Consider the following 26,964-nt stretch of genomic DNA (forward strand, 5'->3'; position numbering starts at 1 on the left):
TCCCCGGGGATTCTGGGATATTATGGCAGGCCATCCCGCAGCAGCACCTGATCACAGCCCTTTAAATGGAGCAGCTGAAGTGGAAAGCCTTCACACATCCTGAGCACTGGAGCAGGAAGGTAGGAGAGGAAAACGCCTCGGAAAGGAGGGATGGAGCCGTGTGAGGGGATGACAGCTCTATAGAAGGAGAGATCACTGGAAGGAGGAGGAGCTGAGAGAAAACAGAAAGCCAGGAGGGGGAAAGACAGCAAAAAAAAAAGGAATGATGCAGAATTGATGAAGAGAGGCACAAATAGCAACAGACTGACAAGGATACCGAGACACAGCAACACCAGAGAGACAGACCCCCAACCAGGCACCTGGGAGACCACCAGGAAGGTGCAGGACACCACAGGTTCAGAGCAACACCAGAGAGACAGACCCCCAACCAGGCACCTGGGAGACCACCAGGAAGGTGCAGGACACCACAGGTTCAGAGCAACACCAGAGAGACAGACCCCCAAGCAGGCACCTGAGAGACCACCAGGAAGGTGCAGGACACCACAGGTACAGAGCAAGACCAGAGAGACAGACCCCCAACCAATACACCTGGGAGACCACCAGGAAGGTGCAGGACACCACAGGTGCAGAGCAAGACCAGAGAGACAGACCCCCAACCAGGCACCTGGGAGACCACCAGGAAGGTGCAGGACACCACAGGTGCAGAGCAAGACCAGAGAGACAGACCCCCAACCAGGCACCTGGGAGACCACCAGGAAGGTGCAGGACACCACAGGTACAGAGCAAGACCAGAGAGACAGACCCCCAACCAGGCACCTGGGAGACCACCAGGAAGGTGCAGGACACCACAGGTACAGAGCAAGACCAGAGAGACAGACCCCCAACCAAGACACCTGCGAGACCACCAGGAAGGTACGAGACAGCACAGGTACAGAGCAAGACCAGGGAGACAGACCCCCAACCAAGACACCTGCGAGACCACCAGGAAGGTACGAGACAGCACAGGTACAGAGCAAGACCAGGGAGACAGACCCCCAACCAAGACACCTGGGAGACCACCAGGGCACACAGCAAGGTGCGAGACACCACAGGTACAGAGCAATGCAGGGCTTGCTGGTCCTGGGAACTGTCCAGTGCTGAAGTCTGGAGGAGCATCAGGGCTGCTGTCCAGTGCTGAAATCTGGAGACATGTCCAAACTGCCGGCCAGTGCTGACATCTGGGGGAACATCCAGGCTGCTGGCCAGTGCTGAAATCTGGGGATTATCAAGACTGAAGTCCAATGCTAACATTTGGGGGATCATCAAGGCTGGCCTCCAGTGTTGACATCTGGGGGACCATCAAGCTGCTGTCCAGTGCTGAAACCTGGGGGACCAGCAAGCTGCTGTCCAGTGCTGAAACCTGGGGGACCATCAAGCTGCTGTCTAGTGCTGAAGTCTAAGAGTCAATCAAGACAGGTGCCCAAAGCTGAAATCTGGGGTATCATCCAACAAGCTCCTGTCCAGTGCTGAAATCGTGGGGATCATTGCAGCTGCTGTCCCTTCCCAAGATCTGGGGGACCATTCAGACTTCCAGTCCCATGTTGGAATCTGGTGTACCATCCAAACTACTCTCTCTTACCAGAATCTGGGGGGCAATCCAAACTCCAGTCCAGTGTTTAAGTCTAGAGGGTCTTCCAGGCTGCTGTCCCATGTTGGAATCTGGTGGACCATCCAAACTACCCTCTCTTGCCAGAATCTGGGGGGCCATCCAGACTCCTGTCCAGTGTTGAAATCTAGAGGGTCTTCCAGGCTGCTGTCCCTTGTTGGAATCTGGGGGACCATCCAAAGTACTCTCCCCTGCCAGAATCTGGGGGGTCATCAAAGGTCCTGCTGGTATCTGGAGAAGCATCTAAACTACTGTCCAGTGCAGCCTTCCAGAGACCTGATGGTGCCCAGCAGAGGTTCTCCTTATTTTGAGGGCTGGGACTCTACCCCTTTCCCTCCACTGGTTCCATCTCTCTGACCCAGCAGAACATTTGGTGTCCCATTCCGGGGAGCGTGGAGGAGGAGAACTGCAGTTGATGTCCCTCTTTCAGCATCGTTCTTCATTCTTCTTTTCACTTCCATAACCCTCTCCTCCTCCCTGACCCTGCACTGACCTTTCACCTCTGGAGGGGAAGAGGAACAATGCCAAGGTCCTTTCTGGTGAAAAAGGTAAAGGACGGCTTCTGCTCGACTGACAGCGAGAGTGCTTATGTCAGGCATCGGTCAGACTTCACTGCACACATCTCCGACAAAGGTGAGCTCCATCCCTGGTCTCTAGACCTCATAGACCCTCAGGGGCCAGTACTGGGCATTGGTAGATGGGTGACCCTCAGGGGCCAGTACTGGGCATAGTGACCCTCATGGGGCAAACAGCTTTACATGTATGTGACCTAGAAGGACCAAGTAGAGGGCTTCACCTGGAGGAACCCAACACACCATGCCACATACACAGCAAAGGGGTAACTAAGTTCACACACATGAATGAGCATGAGATCACACAGTTGGGGGGACCGCGGCGGGGGGGGGGGGGGGCAGATATCCGACACAGCCTTTACCCCATGTGGTGATAATTGGGGGTCATCCCCGTGGAGCAGCAATGACCCCAAGCACCAGTTGTGCCCTCATTAGTGGATCTCCCCCAGGTCTGCCAGCACTGATTGGTGTTCTGAGGGACAGTCCATAATGACCAATGTTGGCCAATGGCCCTTACTGGACCCAACAGTGCTGATCACTCCCGGCCTAAAGTCCCCGCACTGCACATGTGAGAAGACAACTCTGCAGTCCCCAGCAAACAGCTGACTGCAGCATGTCCCGGGATCCACACACCATGTGCGCAAAGATATTACTCTGCAAACACACGCAGTGCTCTGCAATCCCTGACACATCCAGAAATCTACAGTCACTCCTACACCCGCACAGTCCTCCGCAGTGTTCTACATACCCCACCGCCTGCATACTCCACCGCACATGCAAAGCTCCACCATGGGGCTCCTCTACAGAGAATACTCCGCCATGGGGCCCCTCTACAGAGAATGCTCTGCCATGGGGCTCCTCTACAGAGAATGCTCCGCCATGGGGCTCCTCTACAGAGAATGCTCTGCCATGGGGCTCCTCTACAGGGAATGCTCCACCATGGGGCCCCTCTGCAGAGAATGCTCCGCCATGGGGCTCCTCTACAGAGAATGCTCCGCCATGGGGCCCCTCTACAGAGAATGCTCTGCCATGGGGCTCCTCTACAGAGAATGCTCTGCCATGGGGCTCCTATACAGAGAATGCTCTGCCATGGGGCTCCTCTACAGAGAGTGCTCCGCCATGGGGCTCCTATACAGAGAATGCTCCGCCATGGGGCTCCTATACAGAGAATGCTCCGCCATGGGGCTCCTATACAGAGAATACTCCACCATGGGGCCCCTCTACAGAGAATGCCCTGCCATGGGGCTCCTCTACAGAGAATGCCCCGCCATGGGGCTCCTCTGCAGAGAATGCTCCGCCATGGGGCTCCTCTGCAGGGAATGCTCCACCATGGGGCCCCTCTGCAGAGAATGCTCCACCATGCGGCTCCTCTACAGAGAATGCTCCGCCATGGGACTCCTCTACAGAGAATTCTCCGCCATGGGGCCCCTCTACAGAGAATGCTCCGCCATGGGGCTCCTCTACAGAGAGTGCTCTGCCATGGGGCACCTATACAGAGAATGCTCCGCCATGGGGCTCCTCTACAGAGAATGCTCCGCCATGGGGCACCTATACAGAGAATGCTCCACCATGCGGCTCCTCTACAGAGAATGCTCCGCCATGGGACTCCTCTACAGAGAATTCTCCGCCATGGGGCCCCTCTACAGAGAATGCTCCGCCATGGGGCTCCTCTACAGAGAATGCTCCGCCATGGGGCACCTATACAGAGAATGCTCCGCCATGGGGCACCTCTACAGAGAATGCTCTGCCATGGGGCTCCTATACAGAGAATGCTCTGCCATGGGGCTCCTATACAGAGAATGCTCCGCCATGGGTTACATATCCCTGCAATGCTCCACCATGGTTCATATACTGCAGCCGGTGACATACACACGCAATGCTCTGCAGCCGGTGACATACACACGCAATGCTCTGCAGCCGGTGACATACACACTCAGTGCTCTGCAGCCGGTGACATACACACTCAGTACTCTGCAGCCGGTGACATACACACGCAATGCTCTGCAGCCAGTGACATACACACTCAGTGCTCTGCAGCCGGTGACATACACACGCAATGCTCTGCAGCCGGTGACATACACACGCAATGCTCTGCAGCCGGTGACATACACACTCAGTGCTCTGCAGCCGGTGACATACACACGCAATGCTCTGCAGCCGGTGACATACACACTCAATGCTCTGCAGCCGGTGACATACACACTCAGTGCTCTGCAGCCGGTGACATACACACGCAATGCTCTGCAGCCGGTGACATACACACGCAATGCTCTGCAGCCGGTGACATACACACGCAATGCTCTGCAGCCGGTGACATACACACTCAGTGCTCTGCAGCCGGTGACATACACACGCAATGCTCTGCAGCCGGTGACATACACACTCAATGCTCTGCAGCCGGTGACATACACACTCAGTGCTCTGCAGCCGGTGACATACACACGCAATGCTCTGCAGCCGGTGACATACACACGCAATGCTCTGCAGCCGGTGTCATACACACGCAATGCTCTGCAGCAGATCTGAGGCCTGTGTATTGAATGCAGAACTATATTTAGAGCTGAGTGAGGAGGAGGAGGTGGGGGGAGAATGTGCATCCATTGAAGGGCACAGGGAGTGTGTATGGGGGGGGGATCCTGCCCCCCAGTAATAATGGGGACAATGACATCCCAGTCCCCGGCCAGGTGTTGTGTGTGGACATGGGGGGTCCCACCATTCTTCCTCTGACCTTGAGATATTCCGGAGGGGGGGATGGGAGGGAGGCGGAGGAGGGGGCTCACAACTGCTGGAATTTCATTGTTTTGGAGAGCCAGGCGAGATGCTATTTTGGGAAATTCGCTGATTGCGCAGCTTTGGGCATTGCAGAACAAACGTCACATGACCATCCAGATCCCGGAGCCGAGACCCCCTCCACCCCCCACTGGGGGGTAATACAAAGGGGACAGGGATTGCCTTTTGTGTCTTTTATGGAGAAGGAACAAAGATGGATGCCAAGGCAAGCAACAGGGCTCTGCTCTTCCTGCCACCCCCCCCCCCCCCCCCCCAAGCCAAGGTCACCCCTTCCCCGGCTCTGCCTGTGTGTGTCCTGATTGCCCTCTGCTCTGCAGTAGGTGGACACAACACACCCCATGCAGACCATACATGGCGCACCCCTCCATCACATCTGGGGGGTGCATGCCGAAGTGGGTCATGGATGAAGGAGGGGACACCACTAGGGTACACGGCAGAGACGATCTGCTGAGGTGAGGGAAATCGAGAAGCAGCAGAGAGATTGAGGAAGGATGGGGGGGGGAGCCAACATCTGCTGAGAGAGGACACCAGGGGGCAGTAGTGAGTGCGTTACATAAAGGTGCATCACACTGAGCCAGGCCAGGAATGTATGGATGACAGAAGAAATGTTCAGCTTCCTATCAAATTCAATCACATCGACCCCCATGTGTGTCCTCCTATAGGATGCCGTGTCACCGATAATACCGCCACGCGTTGGGCCATGTGGGCGGCTCTACAATGCAGCCTAACCATTTCCAGATGTTCCACAGTTTTGTGGCCACTTGTCCACTTCTCAGGGTGTCGTGTGTCTACACAGCAGGATCTGTAGGATTCATCATCGGCAGGAAGGACATAGATACGGTCATTGAGCACACAGGGACCTCACAAGACTGTGACAACCACAGGACAGATCCCAGAAATGTCCCCAGAGAGGAGCCGGATCTGGCTCTAGGTGATACTGCGCCTCTTGGATCTGTAGGATATGGGAGGAACAACTCAAAGGGAAAACGGCTTCAAAGATGACCGCCAACCAGGAATATTTACTGAGATGACAACCAACCATCCGAGATGACAACCAACCATCCGAGATGCCACCAACCATCCGAGATGACAACCAACCATCCGAGATGCCACCAACCATCCGAGATGACAACCAACCATCCGAGATAGCAACCAACCATCCGAGATGACATCCAACCATCTGAGATAGCAACCAACCATCTGAGATAACATCCAACCATCCGAGATGACAACCAACCATCCGAGATGACAACCAACCATCCGAGATGACAACCAACCATCCGAGATAGCAACCAACAACTCAAAGGGAAAACGGCTTCAAAGATGACCGCCAACCAGGAATATTTACTGAGATGACAACCAACCATCCGAGATGACAACCAACCATCCGAGATGACAACCAACCATCCGAGATGCCACCAACCATCCGAGATGACAACCAACCATCCGAGATGCCACCAACCATCCGAGATGACAACCAACCATCCGAGATAGCAACCAACCATCCGAGATGACATCCAACCATCTGAGATAGCAACCAACCATCTGAGATAACATCCAACCATCCGAGATGACAACCAACCATCCGAGATGACAACCAACCATCCGAGATGACAACCAACCATCCGAGATGACAACCAACCATCCGAGATAACATCCAACCATCCGAGATGACAACCAACCATCTGAGATAACATCCAACCATCCGAGATAGCAACCAACCACCTGAAATGACTATCACCCATCTGAGATGACAACCAACCATCCGAGATGACAACCAACCATCCGAGATGACAACCAACCATCCGAGATGACAACCAACCATCCGAGATAGCAACCAACCACCTGAAATGACAATCACCCATCTGAGATGACAACCAACCATCCAAGATAGCAACCAACCATCCGAGATAGCAACCAACCACCTGAAATGACTATCACCCATCGGAGATGACAACCAACCATCCGAGATGACAACCAACCATCCGAGATGACAACCAACCATCCAAGATAACAACCAACCATCTGAAATGACTATCACCCATCTGAGATGACCACCAACCATCTGAGATGATCACAAACCATCTGAGATAACAACCAACCATCTGAGATAACAACCAACCATCTGAGATAACAACCAACCATCCGAGATAACAACCACCCATCTGAGATAACAACCAACCATCTGAGATGACCATCAACCATCTGTCACGTGCCTTAGATAGTGAGCCTCACGTGAAGAGGCAGGCCTCCCGTACAGCTCCAGCTCGAGGGCCACTGGTGGAGGGACAGTAGCCACAGGAGCACGGTGTGGTATGAGTGCCTGTGATCAGTCCAGTAGTATGTGCGTGAGTTAAAGTCCACAGACAGGTGAAGAAGCAGGACAGGTTGAAGGTGGACAGCTAGTTACAGATCTTGCTGGATGGCAGGTTATAGGTTACAGCAGGAAGCAGAATCCAGATGCGGACTTGCCAGACTGATGGACTGTAGCCAGCATGATGACAGATGCGAAGTCAGACGAGCCGGGTCGGTAACAGTCGGGCAGATCAGGCATAGACAGCAGAAGGCAGAGAAGTCAGGCCAAGTCAGCAGCAGAGGTACAATCGGACAAGATCAGGAGACAGAAGAGTAGTCAAGACAATCGGGGGTCGGGGCAGGTAGCAGACAAGCGAAGATCAAGAACAAGCTGGATAATATCAGAGGTCGGGCACAAGGATCAGGAACACTCAGAAGCTGCAGACCAAACGGCAATGAGACAAGACTGCAGCCAGTTCAAATAGCCCTTTTGGCACCAGCATTAGTGACAGGCGCGAGCCTGGATGCATGTGTGTGCATACGCGCGCGCATTTGTGCACGCTTTTGCCCAAAACCATGCACATCTATGTGGCCCGTTATTGTTCTGCACATGCGCATATTTATGTGCCACGAACCCTCACTTGCACTATGGATAAGCCTTTCCTGACACCATCTGAGATGACTGCCAACCAGGACTATTTACTGAGATGACCACCAACCATCTGAGATGACTGCCAACCAGGAATATTTACTGAGATGACCACCAACCATCTGAGATGACCGCCAACCAGGAATATTTACTGAGATGACCACCAACCATCTGAGATGACTGCCAACCAGGAATATTTACTGAGATGACCACCAACCATCTGAGATGACCGCCAACCAGGAATATTTACTAAGATGACCGCCAACCAGGAATATTTAATGAGATGACCACCAACCATCTGAGATGAGTGCCAACCAGGAACATTTGCTGAGATGACCACCAACCATCTGAGATGACCGCCAACCAGGAATATTTACTAAGATGACCACCAACCATCTGAGATGACCGCCAACCAGGAATATTTACTGAGATGACCACCAACCATCTGAGATGACCGCCAACCAGGAACATTTGCTGAGATGACCACCAACCATCTGAGATGACCGCCAACCAGGAATATTTACTGAGATGACCACCAACCATCTGAGATGACTGCCAACCAGGAATATTTACTGAGATGACCACCAACCACCTGAGATGACCGCCAACCAGGAATATTTACTGAGACCACCAACCATCTGAGATGACCGCCAACCAGGAATATTTACTGAGATGATCACTAACCATCGGAAGTGACCACCAACCAGGAATATTTACTGAGATCACCAAAACAACTCTATAAAAGTGGGACTATGTCCCTCCTCTGTTCTAATTTTCAATGGGAAAAGTATAACAAACTCCATAAAATATACCCCACCAGGGTGAATTCTAGAGGGTCATGGGTCCACTATTATAGTTCATAGTAACCATTCTCAACCAGGGTTCCATGGGATTTTAGGGTTCCTCCATAGCAAGGGTGGGCAACTGCAGCCCTCCAGCGTTTGCAGAACTACAAGTCCCATCATATTTTTGCCTCTGGGAGTCAGGCTTGTAATTGTCAGTTCATGGGACATGTAGTTCCACAATAGCAGGAAGGCCACCGTTGCCCATCCCTGCTCCAGAGGTTTCTTGGGGTTCCTTGACCTGTGGCTGCCTGGCCTTTCTTTTGTTGGTGACTACACCAACAAAACCACTTGGCAGGGTCAGCGGCATGACACCAATGATCTTTTCAGCTATCTGTAAGGGGGGCATTCTTCTCAATGTCCACCACTGTAAGGGGGGCATTCTTCTCAATGTCCACCACTGTAAGGGGGGCATTCTTCTCAATGTCCACTACTGTAAGGGGGGCATTCTTCTCAATGTCCACTACTGTAAGGGGGGCATTCATCTCAATGTCCACCTCTATAAGGGGGGCATTGTTCTCAATGTCAACCACTGTAAGGGGGGCATTATTCTCAATGTCCACCACTGTAAGGGGGGCATTCTTCTCAATGTCAACCACTGTAAGGGGGGTGTTCTTCTCAATGTACATCTCTATAAGGGGGCATTCTTCTCAATGTCATCCACTGTAAGGGGGGCATTCTTCTCAATGTTATCCACTGTAAGGGGGCATTCTTCTCAATGTCAACCACTGTAAGGGGGGTGTTCTTCTCAATGTACATCTCTATAAGGGGGCATTCTTCTCAATGTCATCCACTGTAAGGGGGGAATTCTTCTCAATGTCATCCATTGTAAGTGGGGCATTTATCTCAATGTCATCCACTGTAAGGGGGGCATTTATCTCAATGTTATCCACTGTAAGGGGGGCATTTATCTCAATGTTATCCACTGTAAGGGGGGCATTCTTCTCAATGTCATCCACTGTAAGGGGGGCATTCTTCTCAATGTCATCCACTGTAAGGGGGGCATTCATCTCAATGTCATCTACTGTAAGGGGGGCATTCTTCTCATTGTCAACCACTGTAAGGGGGGCATTCTTCTCATTGTCATCCACTGTAAGGGGGGCATTCGTCTCAATGTCATCCACTGTAAGGGGGGCATTCTTCTCATTGTCAACCACTGTAAGGGTGGCATTCTTCTCATTGTCAACCACTGTAAGGGGGGCATTCTTCTCATTGTCAACCACTGTAAGGGGGGCATTCTTCTCAATGTCATCCACTGTAAGGGGGGCATTCGTCTCAATGTCATCCACTGTAAGGGGGGAATTCTTCTCAATGTCCACCACTATAATGGGGGCATTCTTCTCAATGTCATCCACTGTAAGGGGGGCGTTCTTCTCAATGTCATCTACTGTAAGGGGGGCATTCTTCTCATTGTCAACCACTGTAAGGGTGGCATTCTTCTCATTGTCAACCACTGTAAGGGGGGCATTCTTCTCATTGTCAACCACTGTAAGGGGGGCATTCTTCTCAATGTCATCCACTGTAAGGGGGGCATTCGTCTCAATGTCATCCACTGTAAGGGGGGAATTCTTCTCAATGTCCACCACTATAATGGGGGCATTCTTCTCAATGTCATCCACTGTAAGGGGGGCGTTCTTCTCATTGTCAACCACTGTAAGGGGGGAATTCTTCTCAATGTCAACCACTGTAAGGGGGGCATTCTTCTCAATGTCCACCACTATAATGGGGGCATTCTTCTCAATGTCATCCACTGTAAGGGGGGCGTTCTTCTCAATGTCCACCACTGTAAGGAGAATTTTTTCCACTGACTCCCAATTAATTAGTTTTATTATGCCAATCTATTTATTACAGTTTCCACATATACAGGGAAAGAAACAACATTGCCTGACCCTAAAGAGTCCCTTAAGAACAAAACAACACACAAGAAAATATAACAATTGACAATAGTCAATCCAATGGGGGGGACAAAAGACAGCTAGTAGTCCATTACCTCCTGGTATGGTAGAGAAATAAACAGACCACGCCTCTCCCCCCCTTCCCCCACCACTCGCAAGGTGGTTTCTCAGAGCAGAGCGTTCCATGTGGTGGGGAGGGCCAAAGTTGTTTCCCTGGTTATACCGGCTAGAATCAATAAACTCGTGGTGTTCTTGAGAGACCAACAGTAATGTGAGGCATGAAAACACCATAACATAATGTCCATTGCTTCATACTGTAATAAAGAGAAATAAAAGGAAAAAGAAAAGGCAAGAGAAAAGTGAGGTCACCAGGAGTAAGGAGGGAGGTGTCTCCCAGGCCCTTTAAATCTGGTGAGAGATATCTAATTTGTGATAGACGTAATCCATTTGTACCACAGCAGTCCGTTTCCATCACCTCATTATAGCGATTTTAGCAGCCAATAATGTATACGGGATTAGTCTTGAGTGTAATTTCTGAAACAAGGCCATGTCCGGAGATGGGGGAATATTTGTGCCCGTAACTGACCAGATAAACGTAAAGACTTTTCTCCAGAATCTGCCTACTTTGGGGCATTTCCACCAGACATGGTGCATGGAACCCTGCTGATCGCAATGTCTAAATCGGGCTGAAGATGTCGATAAATGCATTCAAGCAATCCTGACCAGTACTAGATACCATCGTAGGAGAGTTTTAGAATTAGATTCTATAAGGGTTGTATTAGTAGAGACTTTAGATTGTTGGCAATATCCTGCCATTCTGATAAGTTCCTTTTCCCAAAGTTTCATGTAGGAATGTTGACAATTCTGGATGGCTAGTAGGTTACATACTATAGAAACTTGCCCCTTCACCAAGAATCCAGATTGGCAGATTACTTTAAACAATGTCAAAGTCAGGGGGACCATCAAGAGGCTGAAGTTTGGTTCTGACATAGGACAGAAGTTGTGTACATCAAAACGTTTCTTCAGGGGCATTTGCAGGGCCTCTCGATAATGAGCCAGGGTGTATATTATTACCATTGAGGAAGTCACCTATGCATAAGAAGCCTTCAGTTATCCACCATTGGAAACAAGAGGGTCCCAAACCTGGCACAAACTCCGGGTTTCCAAAGACAGGATCTAGGGGGATATGTGGGGAAGCAAGGAGCCTTCTGGCTTTCTGCCTATCCCATATAGAAAGGGAGAAGGATTAAGTAGGACAAAGGATAGGGGGGTGCAACCTGCTAGGAATCCACACTAATGTGCCAATAGAGCAAGGGGAGCAAGAAAGTGCTTTGATAGTTACCCAATGTGGCGTTGGGCCAAATAATTAGTTTTAGCAGGGCTTGCCCAAGACCTGAAAAAAAATTCAAGGGTTCCTCAAGGGTAAAAAGGTTGGATAAAGTAACACAGGCCCACTTTTATAGTTTATAGCAGCAATTCTCCAATAGTGTTCCATGGAACCTTAGGGATCCCCCAGAGGTTTCTTGGGGGCCTTTGAGCTGTGGCTGCCTGGCCTTTCATTTATTGGTGCCTGCATAGTCCTGAGACGTACAACACTTGGAACCTGACCACTAATGTAAAAGCAGCAATGGCCACCACTGCAAGGGGGAATTCTTCTCAATGGCCACCACTGTAAGAGGGACGTTCATCAATGGCCACCACTGTAAGCAGGGCAATCTTCTCATTGCCACCAATGTAAGGGGCATTCTTCTCAATGGCCAGCGCTGTAAGGGGGGAGGTACTCTTTTTTAATGGCCACCACTGTAAGAGGGGCATTCTTCTCAATGACCCCCACTGAAAGAGGGGCATTCTTCTCAATGGCCATCAATGTAAGGGTCATTTTTTCTCAATGACCACCACTGTAAGGGGCATTCCTTCCAATTGGTTTTATGGGGGTTCCCTAAGACCTGAAAATTAATTCAACGGTAAAAAAGTTGGGAAAGGCTGGTTTATGGCGTTGACCTTTCAGTATATATTTCTGCTTTGTGGTAATCTTTGAAGCGGTATACATTTTTTCTTTGCGTTGTTTCTAAACGTTGCTTTCTGGGCACCCTGGAGGAGAGTGTTGGGTTTGTAGGTTCAATGTTCGTCAGGTCCTGTGAGGACACAGGAGGACATAGTTCTGTACACTATACTTTATTATTAGCACTGAGGTCAATTGAGTCCATTATTTATTGTGTCAAGTTCAATTCTTCAGTTCTCATTCTTACTTTTCCTTCCTTAGATAGTATTGAAATTCCCTTTAAGAACTCTATAGAATATGGGTCAGAAGAAGATCCTTCCAGAAAGAATAGTTTTAAAGCTTTTTCTATGGTTCCGGCCTGCAGAACGGTTAAAGAGATATATTTCATATGTCCACCTGAAGTTAGAAGGATCAGCATGATGAAACCTTCCTTTTGAGGTCCGGGAAACTAGGATATGCACCAACAGACTTCACCACCCTCAGGTCCCCAGAAACATAAATCTTCTGACTTCACCACCTGCAGGTTCTGAGACATAAACCATCAGACTTTACCACCATCAGGTCTCCCGAGACATGAATCATCAGACTTCCCCACCCTCTGGCTCCTGAGACATGGACCATCAGATTTCACCATCCTCAGGTCTCCAGAGACATAAACCATCTGACTTCACAGCCCTCAGGTCTACTGAGACACAAACTATTAGACTTCACCACCCTAAGGTCTCCAGAGACATGAAACATCAGACTTCACCACCCTCAGGTCTCCAGAAACAGAAATCATCAGACTTCACCATCCTCAGGCCTCCTGAGGCACAAACCATTAGCCTTCACCACCCTCAGGTCTCCACAGACATGAACCATCAGACTTCACCACCCTCAGGTCTTCTGAAATACAAACTATCAGACTTCACCACTCTCAGGTCTTCAGAGACATGAACCATCAGACTTTACGACCCTCAGGTCTCCATAGACATAAACCATCAGACTTCACCACCCTCAGGTCTCCAGAGACATAAACCCTCAGACTTCACTATCCTCAGATGGTTCCCAGTTTTAGGGACCCCAAAGGGAAGGTGGTCCTTTCTTCGGTGACATGACCTCGATCTCTTCCATCAAGCTGGTTCTTCTATCTTTAGGTGGACATAGGAAGTATATCTCTTTAACCATTCTGCAGACTGAAACCACAGACTAAGCTTTAAAACTATTCCAGTCTCTCTGGAAGGATCTGGAAGGTCTCATGAAACATAAACCATCAGATTTCACCACCCTCAGGGCTTTTGAGACATAAACCATCAGATTTCACCACCCTCAGGGCTTCTGAGACATAAACCTTTAGATTTCACCACCCTCCAGTCTTCTGAGACATAAACCATCAGATTTCACCACCCTCAGGTCTTCTAAGACATAAACCATCAGATTTCACCACCCTCAGGTCTTCTAAACATAAACCATCAGATTCTACCACCTTCAGGTCTTCTGAGACATAAACCATCAGATTTCACCACCCTCAGGTCTTCTGAGACATAAACCATCAGATTTCACCACCCTCAGGTCTCCTGAGACATAAACCATCAGATTTCACCACCCTCAGGTCTCCTGAGACATAAACCATCAGATTTCACCACCCTCCGGTCTCCTGAGACATAAACCATCAGATTTCACCACCCTCCGGTCTCCTGAGACATAAACCATCAGATTTCACCACCCTCAGGTCTCCTGAGACATAAACCATCAGATTTCACCACCCTCAGGGTTTCTGAGACATAAACCATCAGATTTCACCACCCTCAGGGTTTCTGAGACATAAACCATCAGATTTCACCACCCTCAGGTCTCCTGAGATATAAACCATCAGATTTCACCACCCTCAGGGTTTCTGAGACATAAACCATCAGATTTCACCACCCTCAGGGTTTCTGAGACATAAACCATCAGATTTCACCACCCTCCGGTCTCCTGAGACATAAACCATCAGATTTCACCACCCTCCGGTCTCCTGAGACATAAACCATCAGATTTCACCACCCTCAGGTCTTCTGAGACATAAACCATCAGATTTTACCACCCTCAGGTCTTCTGAGACATAAACCATCAGATTTCACCACCCTCAGGTCTTCTGAGACATAAACCATCAGATTTCACCACCCTCAGGTCTTCTGAGACATAAACCATCAGATTTCACCACCTTCAGGTCTTCTGAGACATAAACCATCAGATTTCACCACCTTCAGGTCTTCTGTGCCCATTGTCCTTTTCTCCATAATAAATCAGGCTGGACTGGAAGTGACCAATCTACACTGGTGGCAGATCATTGCTCGAGGTCAGGGAAAACTTCTCCATACAACACAGGCCAGTGAGGAGAGGGAGGGGTACAGAGTGCCAGAGGAACAGGCTAAGAAAAATCTGAACTCTGCCCCGGTTCATTATTTTTGTGACTTTTATAGAGAGGAATAATTCACATACACATGATATGACATGCGGAGAATCCCCAACGAATGAATGAGATCCCAGTGAGGGAACCCAACAAGAGGGCTTAGATGTGTAAGACGTATCTCTTATCCAGAAAGAACGGCATTTATAAGAAGAAAGGATTTCCCACTTTCACATTTTATAGCCTTTTGTTGCAGTTACAAAATGTTATATTTCAACCTAACAGTCCTTAGATGTGTTGGCTGCATTTGTTTTTGTTTGCTGGCTACTTCCCCTTTAATTTTACTTGGTGATCGTGCTAGTACACTTCCTGTTCTAGGGTGACAACACTCACTGGCTGTAGTGTATCTATGGAGGAGCAGCGTTGTCACCCTAGGGTAGGACTGGGGAAGACCTCTCCCTCTTCTCATCTCCATATGGAGGAGGAGGATTTATGGCAGGATCAACAGATATTTCCTATAAAAAAATTATAATGCAACAACCCCATCTGAAGACTGCCAATATGACATTTTCTCTCTTTGGGTTTAGATTTACTTTTATTATTATTATTATACAGTATTTATAAAGCGCCAATAGTTGGCTCAGCGCTGTACATTACAGAGGGGGACAGAACATGTGACAGAACAATACCAATACAATGTGATACATGAGGGGATCGAGGGCCCTGATGCTTGGAGCTTACAATCTAGGAGGGAGGGGATTGTGGTACAGGAGGAAAAGATGTGGGTTTTCAGGGTGCGCTTAAAGGAGAGGAGAGTAGGTGATAGTCTGATGGATTGGGGTAGGGAGTTCCAGACGATGGATGATGCCCTGGAGAAGTCCTGGAGGCGGGCATGAGAGGAGGAGACCAGGGAACTAGAGAGAAGGAGGTCTTGTGAGGAGCGGAGTGTGCGTTTTGGGTGGTACTTGGATATCAGGTCAGTGATGTAGTTTGGGGCAGAGTTATGGACAGCTTTGTACGTCAGTGTTAGGATTTTCAATTTGACCCATTGGGCAATCGGAATCCAGTGGAGGGATTGGCAGAGAGGGGTGGAGGACACTGAGTGGAGGCCAGTGGAGGGATTGGCAGAGGGGGGTGGAAGACACTGAGTGGAGGCCAGTGGAGGGATTGGCAGAGGGGGGTGGAGGACACAGAGTGGAGGCCAGTGGAGGGATTGGCAGAGAGGGGTGGAGGACACTGAGTGGAGGCCAGTGGAGGGATTGGCAGAGAGGGGTGGAGGACACTGAATGGAGGCCAGTGGAGGGATTGGCAGAGGGGGGTGGAAGCCAGTGGAGGGATTGGCAGAGGGGGGTGGAAGCCAGTGGAGGGATTGGCAGAGGGGGGTGGAGGACACTGAGTGGAGGCCAGTGGAGGGATTGGCAGAGAGGGGTGGAGGACACTGAATGGAGGCCAGTGGAGGGATTGGCAGAGGGGGGTGGAAGCCAGTGGAGGGATTGGCAGAGGGGGGTGGAAGCCAGTGGAGGGATTGGCAGAGGGGGGTGGAGGACACTGAGTGGAGGCCAGTGGAGGGATTGGCAGAGGGGGGTGGAGGACACTGAGTGGAGGCCAGTGGAGGGATTGGCAGAGGAGGGTGGAGGACACTGAGTGGAGGCCAGTGGAGGGATTGGCAGAGGGGGGTGGAAGCCAGTGGATGGATTGACAGAGTTGGGTGGAAGCCAGTGGAGGGATTGGCAGAGGGGGGTGGTGGAAATGAAGCGGTTGGTAAGGTGGATGAGTCTGGCCGCCGTATTCAGGATAGACTGAAGCGGGGATAGCCTGTGGCGAGGCAGGCCAGTGAGGAGGGAGTTGCAGTAGTCCAGTCGTGATATGATGAGGGAGTGGATGAGCTGCTTAGTGGTTTCTGGGGTTAGGAATGGGCGGATTATGGAGATGTTGCGGAGGTGGAGTCTGCATGTTGCGGGGGCGGAGTCTGCATGTTGCGGAGGTGGAGTCTGCATGAGTTCATTAGCGACTGGACTTGGGGCTGGAAGGATAGATTGGAGTCAAGAATGACACCAAGTACTCTGGCCTGTGGGGCGGGCCTGATGGTGGCATTGTTGGACGTGATGGAGAAGTCAGTGGGGGAAGGGGGGGGGTGCGGGCTGGGGGGAAGACTAGGAGCTCAGTTTTGGAGAGGTTCAGTTTGAGGAAGTGGAGCGACATCCAGTCTGATATGTCGCTCAGTAGGCTAGTGATTCGGGCGGAGACTGAAGGGGTGAGGTGAGGGGTGGAGACTAAAGGGGTGAGGCGAGGGGTAGAGAGATAGATTTGTGTGTTGTCGGCATAGAGGTGGTAGTTGAAGCCGTGAGAGTGTATGAGTTGGCCAAGGGAGGAGGTGTAGATGGAGAAGAGAAGGGGCCCGAGGACAGAGCCTTGAGGGACCCCAACAGAGAGGGGGAGTGAGGGGGAGGTGGTAGCATTATAGGTAACGGTGAAAGAGCGTTGTGACAGGTAGGATGAGAGCCAGGAGAGAGCAGAATCTCTGAGGCCGAGGGAGTGTAGTTTTTTGAGGAGGAGGGGGTGGTCGACTGTGTCGAAGGCCGCGGAGAGGTCGAGGAGTAGGAGCACTGAATGGTGGCCATTAGCTTTGGCAGTTAGCAGGTCATTGGTGAGTTTGAGTAAGGCGGTTTTGGTGGAGTGTAGGGCGGTTTCTGTGGAGTGTAGGGGACGGAAGCCGAAATGGAGGGGATCGAGGAGGTTGTTGTCCGTGAGGTGAGAGCTCAGGCGATTGTAGACTAAGCGCTCAAGGAGTTTGGATGTAAATGGCAGCAAGGACATGGGTCTGAGGTTTTCAGATCGGTGGGGTCCAGGGAGAGATTTTTAAGTATGGGGGTGATGTGCACGTGCTTCAGAGGGGAGGGGAAGGCGCCAGTAGAGAGGGAGAGATTAAAGATGTGGGTGAGGGAGCGTAGGATGGAGGAGGAGGGTGATCGTAGGAGTTGTGAGGGGACAGGGTTGAGGGGGCTGGTGGTGAGGCGGGCTTCAGAGAAGACCTTAGTGACCTTCTCAGTGGTAGTAAGGTCAAAGGGGTGGAGTATTGAGGGGGCTTCAGTGTGAGGAATGTTAGGTGGGGTGGAGGTCTGGACAGTGGTGAGGATAAGGGAGAGGGGTGTTGAGGGGGTTACCGTGTGAGAGGTGATAGGTGGGGTGGAAATCTGAGCAGCAGCGATGTCCCTGTGAATTGTGTCAATCTTGTTTTTGAAGTGATTGGCAATCTCGTGGGCGGTGAGTGAGGTGCTGGGTGGAGGTGGGGCGGAGAGAGTAGAGAGTTGAAAGTAGAGAAGAGTTGGCGAGGATTGGAGGAGAGGGCCTTGATGAGGGTCAGAAAGAAGACTTGTTTGGCAGCATGGAGGGAGGAGGTGTAGGTGTGGAAGGCAGATTTTATAACGGGTGAACGCTAATTGGTTTTGCGCCATAGTCGCTCCAGCGCTCTAGCGCACGACTGCGTTGTTTGAGAGTTTTGGTGTGATCAGTCTGCCAGGGCTGAAGCGGTCGGGGTCTGAAGCTTCATGTGGTTAAAGGCGCTAGCGAGTCTAGAGCGGTTGACAGCAAGTTGTTGTAGGCAGTCGTGGCCAGGACGGGGCAGGACAGGGGGAGGATGCTGTCGTAAAGTTGATCAGCTGCAGAGTGGAGGGGGGCAGGGTTCAAGTTGCGGAGGTTACGGCTGGTAGTAGTGTGACATTTGGAGGGGTAGGCGTTGGAGGACGAGGAGATAGAGAAGGTAATCAGGTTGTGGTCAGAGAGAGGGAAGGGGATCTTAGTGAGGTTGTGGGGAGCGCAGAGATGAGAGAAAACAAGGTCCAGGATGTTCCCGTTGGAGTGGGTGGTGGATTGTATGCACTGTGTGAGTGCAAAGGAGGAGGTTAGGTGGAGGAGTTGGGATGTGGCCGGGTTATTGATGTTGACAGGGATATTGAAGTCTCCAAGGATGATGGTGGGGAGCTCGGAAGAGAGAAAGAAGGGTAGCCAGGCGGAGAAATCATCAAGGAAGCGGGATACGGGTCCCGGAGGCCGATAGATTACAGCAATCCTCAGGGGGTTGGGGAGAATAGTCAGATACAGTGGGCCTCGAAGGAGGAGAAGGATAGAGAGGGGGGTTTGGAAGGACTTCTATGAGAGAACACCTCACCCATCCCATGACTTGTTTCTCTGTTGTGGTTGATGGTGGAGGAGGGGAGGGGGTGATACAATCTGTAAAGTGTTCCTTCCAAACAGAAGTCGTAAAATTCAAATGTTCAATTCCATCATGAAGAGAAAGCCTTAACCTTGGCTTCTCCTTCTCCTCATCAGAGGAAGAGATATGGAGCCCACCATCACCCAAGACAGACCAGGCCTCTATCCTCCGGGCATTCTGTATATAGTATTGTTATAAAGGAAGGAGCCCCTTGGTGTGACATGTGGACCCCATGGAGGCCTCTTCATTGGTGTTCTGAGAAGAATTTGGGGACCCAATAATGGAGAACTTCCTTTCTCTATTCCAGATAGAATTTCCAGTTACTGCGCCCTGTAGTTGTGCAAAGTCATATAAAAGATTTGGTGTTTTTAATAAAAAGCACATCATACGTATCTGTTCTGTGATGGTTTTGTACAGAGCAGCCTCCATCCTCCTCTTCTCGGGGCCCCCACAGGCACTTCTGGCCCTTACCCCTACCTTGTGCCCCCCATAGCAACCAGCTTGCAATGAGGGCACCCGAACAGGCTCGCTCCTGAGCCACAGCTCTGTGTGTCTATTCACACACGTAGTGCAGCTTGGCCCCACCCCCGCTCTCTCCTCATTGGCTCACTGGCTGGGAGGTAATGTTGCTGTCTAAGCTATTGTCCCCAGAAGTGTTCCCAGAGAGCTGAGGCTCTCGTACACATCGCTGGATGGTGATGTATTTAGGGGCTGGAGGGGGGCTGTATTTAGGGGCTCAGGTGAGTATTTAGGGGGCTGGAGGGGGGCTGCACACACAAGGATATTTATCTTCATGCAGAGAATGCAGAATTACAAACACTGAAGGTTTCTTCTTGTTCTGGAAACAATTTAAACTCAGATCAGCCTTTACCAAACTTTATACCCCCCCCCCAGGGACCTAGGGGTGGGGGAGGGGAGATCTATCTAATAATGGTGTCCAGTAGGGGTGGGGGAGGGGAGATCTATCTAACAATGGTGTCCAGTAGGGGTGGGGGAGGGGAGATCTATCTAATAATGGTGTCCAGTAGGGGTGGGGGAGGGGAGATCTATCTAACAATGATGTCCAGTAGGGGTGGGGGAGGGGAGATCTATCTATAATAATGATGTCCAGTAGGGGTGGGGGAGGGGAGATCTATCTAATAATAATGTCCAGTAGGGGTGGGGGAGGGGAGATCTATCTAATAGTGATGTCCAGTAGGGGTGGCGGGAGGGGAGATCTATCTAATAATAATGTCCAGTAGGGGTGGGGGAGGGGAGATCTATCTAATAATGGTGTCCAGTAGGGGTGGGGGAGGGGAGATCTATCTAATAATGATGTCCAGTAGGGTGGCGGGAGGGGAGATCTATCTAATAATGATGTCCAGTAGGGGTGGAGGGAGGGGAGATCTATCTAACAATGATGTCCAGTAGGGGTGGGGGAGGGGAGATCTATCTAACAATGATGTCCAGTAGGGTGGCGGGAGGGGAGATCTATCTAATAATGGTGTCCAGTAGGGTGGCGGGAGGGAGATCTATCTAATAATGATGTCCAGTAGGGTGGCGGGAGGGGAGATCTATCTAATAATGGTGTCCAGTAGGGATGGAGGGAGGGGAGATCTATCTAACAATGATGTCCAGTAGGGGTGGGGGAGGGGAGATCTATCTAATAATAATGTCCAGTAGGGGTGGGGGAGGGGAGATCTATCTAATAATGGTGTCCAGTAGGGGTGGAGGGAGGGAGATCTATCTAATAATGATGTCCAGTAGGGGTGGGGGAGGGGAGATCTATCTAATAATGGTGTCCAGTAGGGATGGAGGGAGGGGAGATCTATCTAATAATGGTGTCCAGTAGCACTTGTTTTGCTTGAATGACCCTCGCTCAATTTTCTATTCCAGGTTACATCACTGAATATATTACCCCCTCCGTATACGACGGGGACAGCGATGGAGCCATTAAGGTCCCCTCTCCAGACACCCTTTATACAGCAGTGCAGAGTGAATATGGAGCTCCTGACTCAGAACCACCGGACAGCCCGCGCTCAGAGATCACAGGGGGCTACATCAATGGAGATGCAGCAGTCAGTGAGGGTTACTCAGTGGATGCCTTCTTCATCACAGATGGCCGGTCACGTCGCAAGGTTTTGGCCGGGGGTCGTTCCATACAGAGGCACAGCTGTAACGAGTGTGGGAAGAGTTACGCCACGTCTTCCAATTTAAGCAGGCACAAGCAGACTCATCGCAGTCTGGATAGTAAGCTCGCCAAGAAGTGCCCCACCTGTGGCAAAGTATACGTGTCCATGCCGGCCATGGCCATGCATCTACTCACCCATGACCTCAAGCACAAGTGTGACACGTGTGGCAAAGCCTTCAGCCGACCATGGCTTCTCCAGGGCCATATGAGATCCCACACCGGGGAGAAGCCCTTTGGTTGCGCCCATTGTGGAAAAGCCTTCGCTGACCGCTCCAACCTCCGTGCACACATGCAGACGCACTCCGCCTTCAAACACTACAAGTGCAAACGATGCAGCAAGACCTTCGCACTCAAGTCATATCTCAACAAACATTACGAGTCAGCCTGCTTCAAGGGGGTAGTGCCTCCACTCAGCCCAATGGAAGATTGAGGGTGGTTTCTGTCATCACCATTCCACACTCAACATTGTTACTGCATCCTCTGGTCGCTTCTTTCTCGTTACATCCTTCCCTTTCAGTGGCCACGTGCAAGATCTGATGCTGCCCACTTCTGTCACTTCTTTGTGTGGATTGGATGATGATCGTTCCTCCTATTCCACTCTGGTCACCAAACGAGTTGGTTTTATTCAAATGTTCTTCCAAGGCTGGTGGAAACTTCCCACGTGTGAAGTGTGGAGAAATCCTGAGCAATTGTTTTACAAAGTCATGCACAGAACCCTTATGATTAATATTTAATATTATATATCATTTATCCAATCATTTTTAAGTATAAACTCTCAGTCATGGAAGCTAGGAAGGGGACGGGGTAGGGTGTGATGTGCTACTCCTGTTTTTAGGATGTGAGGACAGGCAGCTCAGAGGCCTTCATTGGGTGGTCTGGAAGATCCCCCTTTTTGTAGGGTTGAATAGAGGTGCGTTCTCAGCGTTTACTTCCACAGATATGTTTTCTTTTCCTATGTGTGATATCCATCCACATAGTGCCGTAGAATTAAGACGAAGCCATTCATCTCAACTAACATACATATGCTACCTGCAGCAATAAGACGAATGGGTGGTACGAGATATGGAGTAATAAAACGGAAGGTTGGAGGATTCTAAGGAGCAATAAGGATCTCACTCCGGGAGTTGTAGCTCAGCGATGGAGCAGAGGGGTTTTATGGTTGAGTCTCATGACTACCGCTGGCCCGTGGGCCCAGTTGTGTCTTGTACATACTATATACAATTCTATTTCTTTTTTAACGCACACTAGACACCTCCTTGTTTTTAGTCATTGAGGAGCGTGTCTAGAGCAGCATTATGTCGGCCCATTAAGTGATTGTATCTGCGAGAAGTCTGAACAATAGTTTTTTTTAGCGGTAACCTTATGCTGTTGGCACTCTACAAGTCATTATGGAGTCTGGTTCATCGTTGGCTCATCACATATTATCACACACATCGGAAAGGAGGAGACCCAGTCACATTCATACTCACATAGAGTACTCAGACTTTGATAGTATTTCCAGTCCTTGGTGGAGGTCCATGTCCAGATAGCTTGTTGGAGAACAGCTCAAATGTCACATAGTCCAGGTCATGATGGAGACCATATGTCTGGAGATCCAGTTGCCAATCTTTTACATGACATTTTGGTTTCTTATTACATTGCTGGGGCCCCTACTTACATATCTGTACATCTAGGTATATCAAGTCCTTGGTGGAGATGCACATATTGCCAGGGACAGTTTTAGGTTCTGTATCCCATATCTTTGCTGAGGTTCCCAGTCATGTTGGTGGAAGCCCACATTTCTCAAATAACCATTGGACAACAATGTCACAGCACAGTTTGGGGTGTCTTGTTTTTATAGTTTATTGGACCCAATCTATGTATTCCATTCTATCGTTGGGTATCCATGTTTTACACCCTGGGGTTGTGTTCACTGAACTCTATTGGTGAAAACACAATAACTCCATTTAGAATTGGAAACATGAGGTTGACTCTCTCAGGCAGCCTTTTTCAACATTTTTACTCCAGAGGAACCCCTAATTTTCAAGTCTTGAGGAACCCTTATTAAAACCAATTTAATGGGATTCAACGGGAGCATTAGTGGTTAGTACACATAATGAAACCATTACAGACAGTTTAATAGATCGTTGGTGTCATGCTGCCAAGTGCTGTTGGTCCAGGAACTATGCAGGCAGCATCAAACGGTAGGACAATCAACCACATCAAGGAACCCCAACAACCTCTGGAGGAACCCTGGGGTTCCACTGAACCTTGGTTGAGAATGGCTGCTCTGAGAGGTGACTGCAAGCCAAATGTAGAACCCTCATTTCTGACCAGTACTCATGATCACAGTCTGTAAGGGTCACAGAACAATCACAACTAAACCAAAGATCAAAAATGTCCTACTTGCCACTTACCAGTGCTTAGATGTGGTGGCTGCATTCATTTTCCTTTTTACTTCAGCCAATACAAATAATAGCAGTTGATCCTGCCAGAAATGTTGCGTCTTTATCATTTCCTGTGAGCCGAACTCAAAGCACAAGCAATGTTATCTTCCTTCTGTAAACCACTAATCTCCCCACACCCCATGTAATGGAGATGAACAAAGGCAGACGCATTGAGAGTTCAGCCTTGGTGACCATTATGGCTTCCTCCATAGATACAGATTGATTGCTGTCATCCTACGATGGGAGGTGTGTTACTGGCAGGATCACCAGGAGAAAATAAAGGAACAAAAGCCACCTCTAAGCACTACTAAGCTTCAGCTTATCACATTTTTGTTCTTGGGTTCAGATACGCTTGAGCAGAAATCCTTGTTTGTTGGTAAAATGTCTCATTTTTCTGCATTTGACAACAATCCTGGTGTTTGGGGATAATTGGGATCCCATCCAAAGCCTGACCCCGGAATGCAGCACTACATCCTTTTACCAATAAATGAAGATGTTGGTTTCATTATGTCAGGAGCACCATGGATTTCCTTGGTGTCGGTCTACCTCGAATTTTACAAGCCTGCTCATCTTTCATATCAGTCTACCTCCAAGCTCCACCATGTTCATTTCTTCTACTTCCACCAAGACAATCCTCCACCTGCTCCATGGCAATCCTCTACCTCCACACAGACAATCTGTCACCTCCATCCCACCATCCCACCTTCGTAGGGTCATGGCTACCTCTCACAATGAAGCAGTTACATCACCAATCCAAGCAGCCCTAATTCATTCCTAGTGATGATGGCTTCCATTGCTTACCTCCTCTGCTTGTATAGAGAGACAGTTTCCAGATGGCCTCAGTGCTGAGTCACGTGACCATTTCTCCATCCAGACAGAGGTGCAATGCAGAAGAAGTCAGTGGATCATGGGAATGGTACAGTCAAGATAAGGCTATATTGCATCAGGGATTTGTCTCCTCCTGCACCTCTCACAATTCCATTCCTAGTGTTTTGAAAGGGTTGACCTCAGTCTACATTGCATGCACAGCAGACAATTTCCAAATATCACAGGATTGCATGCGAGTGGCAGCAAGTAGGTTACGTTCCATTTGCAATAATAACATATCAATCCTTGTCATCCATAGTCATATCAATAGCATGGTGACCAGATGTTTTCTTGGCTCCCAGTCCTTTCTTTTAGTCTTTAACATGCTGCTTGCTGTGGGGGGTCATATCTGATGCAGACGGAAGTCTTGAACATCAGTCCTTGGGCCAGCGTTTGGTTAGGCTTTGAGGTCATGACTTATCAGTGTTAGAGTCTGCAGATCTGGAGCGTCATTGGGATTTAAAGACTGTTGTTGACCAGAACTATATATGTCAGTAAAACAGTCAGCATCTACCTAGCTTTATCTCTTTGAACATCTTGTAGGTATTATAGGTCAGTCTGTCAATGATGGACCATCGTTGAAGGAATGTGGTATTGACCAGTACTGCAGATCTGCAGAGACCAATGACGAACCCATACTGCAGTGTTGGAAGACAGCAGGGGTGGGGAGTGTCTGGGCAGGTGTGGAGGACACCAGTGATTTACAGGTCTAGAAAGGCCATTATTATAGTTATGGGGGGGGGGTGCAGGGATTAGCCATGTTTGCAGATATGGGGATCAGTCTATTTTGCATATACATGTATCATTGACCACACCTACAGTTTTGGGCAGTGACTAACCAAATTTAAATATAGAATCTGACCGGAAGTGGAGGTATGGAAGTCAGTGATTGATCAATATTCTAGGTGGATGGTGAGCTTTAGGGTGGACCAGTATTTGACATCTGGAGGTCAGTGACTTACCAATATTCTGCAAAGAGGGTGTCATCAGGGGCTGGTGGGTATTGAATGTGTAGAGGTCAATTACAGTACTGTAGGTGACTGTGACTATTGGAGTTAAAGCATGGAGGTCAGCAACTGATCAATATTCTAGATAGGTGGTGACCTCAGGGGTCAACCTGTATAGGAGTTCTTGTAATCAGTGACTGTCCAGTAGTCTAGGTGGGTGGAGGTCCTAGGGGTTAGCAAGTATTGGAAGTGACAGGTCAGTTACTGGACATTACTTTAAGAGGATGGTAACATCAGGAATTGACCTACGCATGAGGTCCATACTCTAGGTGGATGGTGGTCTTAGAGGCTAATCGGTATTGGATGTGAAACATCAACAACCGACCAGTGCTGTAGGTAGGTGGTAACCTCAGAGGTTGACCTGAGTAGAAAGTCAATGGCTGACCAGTGCTCTGGGTAGAGGGTGACTTCAGGGGTTGAGCAGTATTTGAAGTTTGGGGGTCAGTGACCTACTAATATTATAGATAGGGTGTCCTCAGGGGCTGACAAGTACTGGCTGTGTAGAGTAAGTGATTGACAAGTACTGTAGATGAATGTGACCACTGAGGTTAACCAGTGTGGGAGACCTGGAGGTGAGCAACTAATCAATATTCTAGATGGGTCATAATTTAAAGGAGTTGACCTATATTGGATGTGAAAGGTCAGTGACTAACCAGTACTGTAGGTAGATGGTAACCTCAAAGGTTGGCCTGTGTTGACAGTCACTGGCTGTCCAATACTGTAGGTTGGCGGTGGCCTTAGTCGCTGATCAATATTGGACGTGAAAGTCCAGTGACTGACCAATACGGTAGGTAGATGATAACCTCAGGAGTTGACCTGTGTAGAAGGTAAGTCACTGACCAATACTGTAGGTGGGTGGTGGTCTTAGGGGCTGAACAGTATTGGACGTGAAAGGCCAGTGAATGACCAGTACTACAGGTACATGGTAACCTCAGGAGTTGGCCTGTGTTGAAGGTCAGTGGCTGACCAACACTCTAGCTGGATGGTGGCCTTAGGGACTAGCCACTATTAGACATGAAATGTCAGTGACTGACCAGTACTATAAGTAGATGGTAACCTCAGGAGTTGTTGACGGACAGTGGTTGACCAATACTGTAGGTGGGTGGTGGCCTTAGGGATTGACCAGTATTAGATGTGAAAGGTCAGTGACTGGCCAGTACTGTAGGTGGGGGGTGGTCTCAGGGGATGACCAGTGTTGGATGTGAAAGGTCAGTGACTGA

General features: G+C 49.7%; 1 protein-coding gene across 1 annotated transcript; it reads left to right on the forward strand.

Annotated features, from left to right (window-relative positions):
• LOC149437050 (transcriptional repressor scratch 1-like) lies at positions 1-25,467 on the forward strand. Its single transcript, XM_089661190.1, has 2 exons — positions 1-2,278; positions 21,150-25,467. The coding sequence occupies exons 1-2, from the start codon at positions 2,167-2,169 to the stop codon at positions 21,872-21,874; spliced, it is 837 nt and encodes a 278-aa protein (XP_089517316.1). The 5' UTR covers positions 1-2,166; the 3' UTR covers positions 21,875-25,467.
• The last annotated feature ends 1,497 nt before the right edge of the window (positions 25,468-26,964 follow it).

The sequence above is a fragment of the Staurois parvus genome, unplaced genomic scaffold, assembly GCF_062004578.1.
Source record: "Staurois parvus isolate SC_StPar_1 unplaced genomic scaffold, SC_StPar_1.0 ptg001323l, whole genome shotgun sequence".
Classification (NCBI taxonomy): Eukaryota; Metazoa; Chordata; class Amphibia; order Anura; family Ranidae; genus Staurois; species Staurois parvus.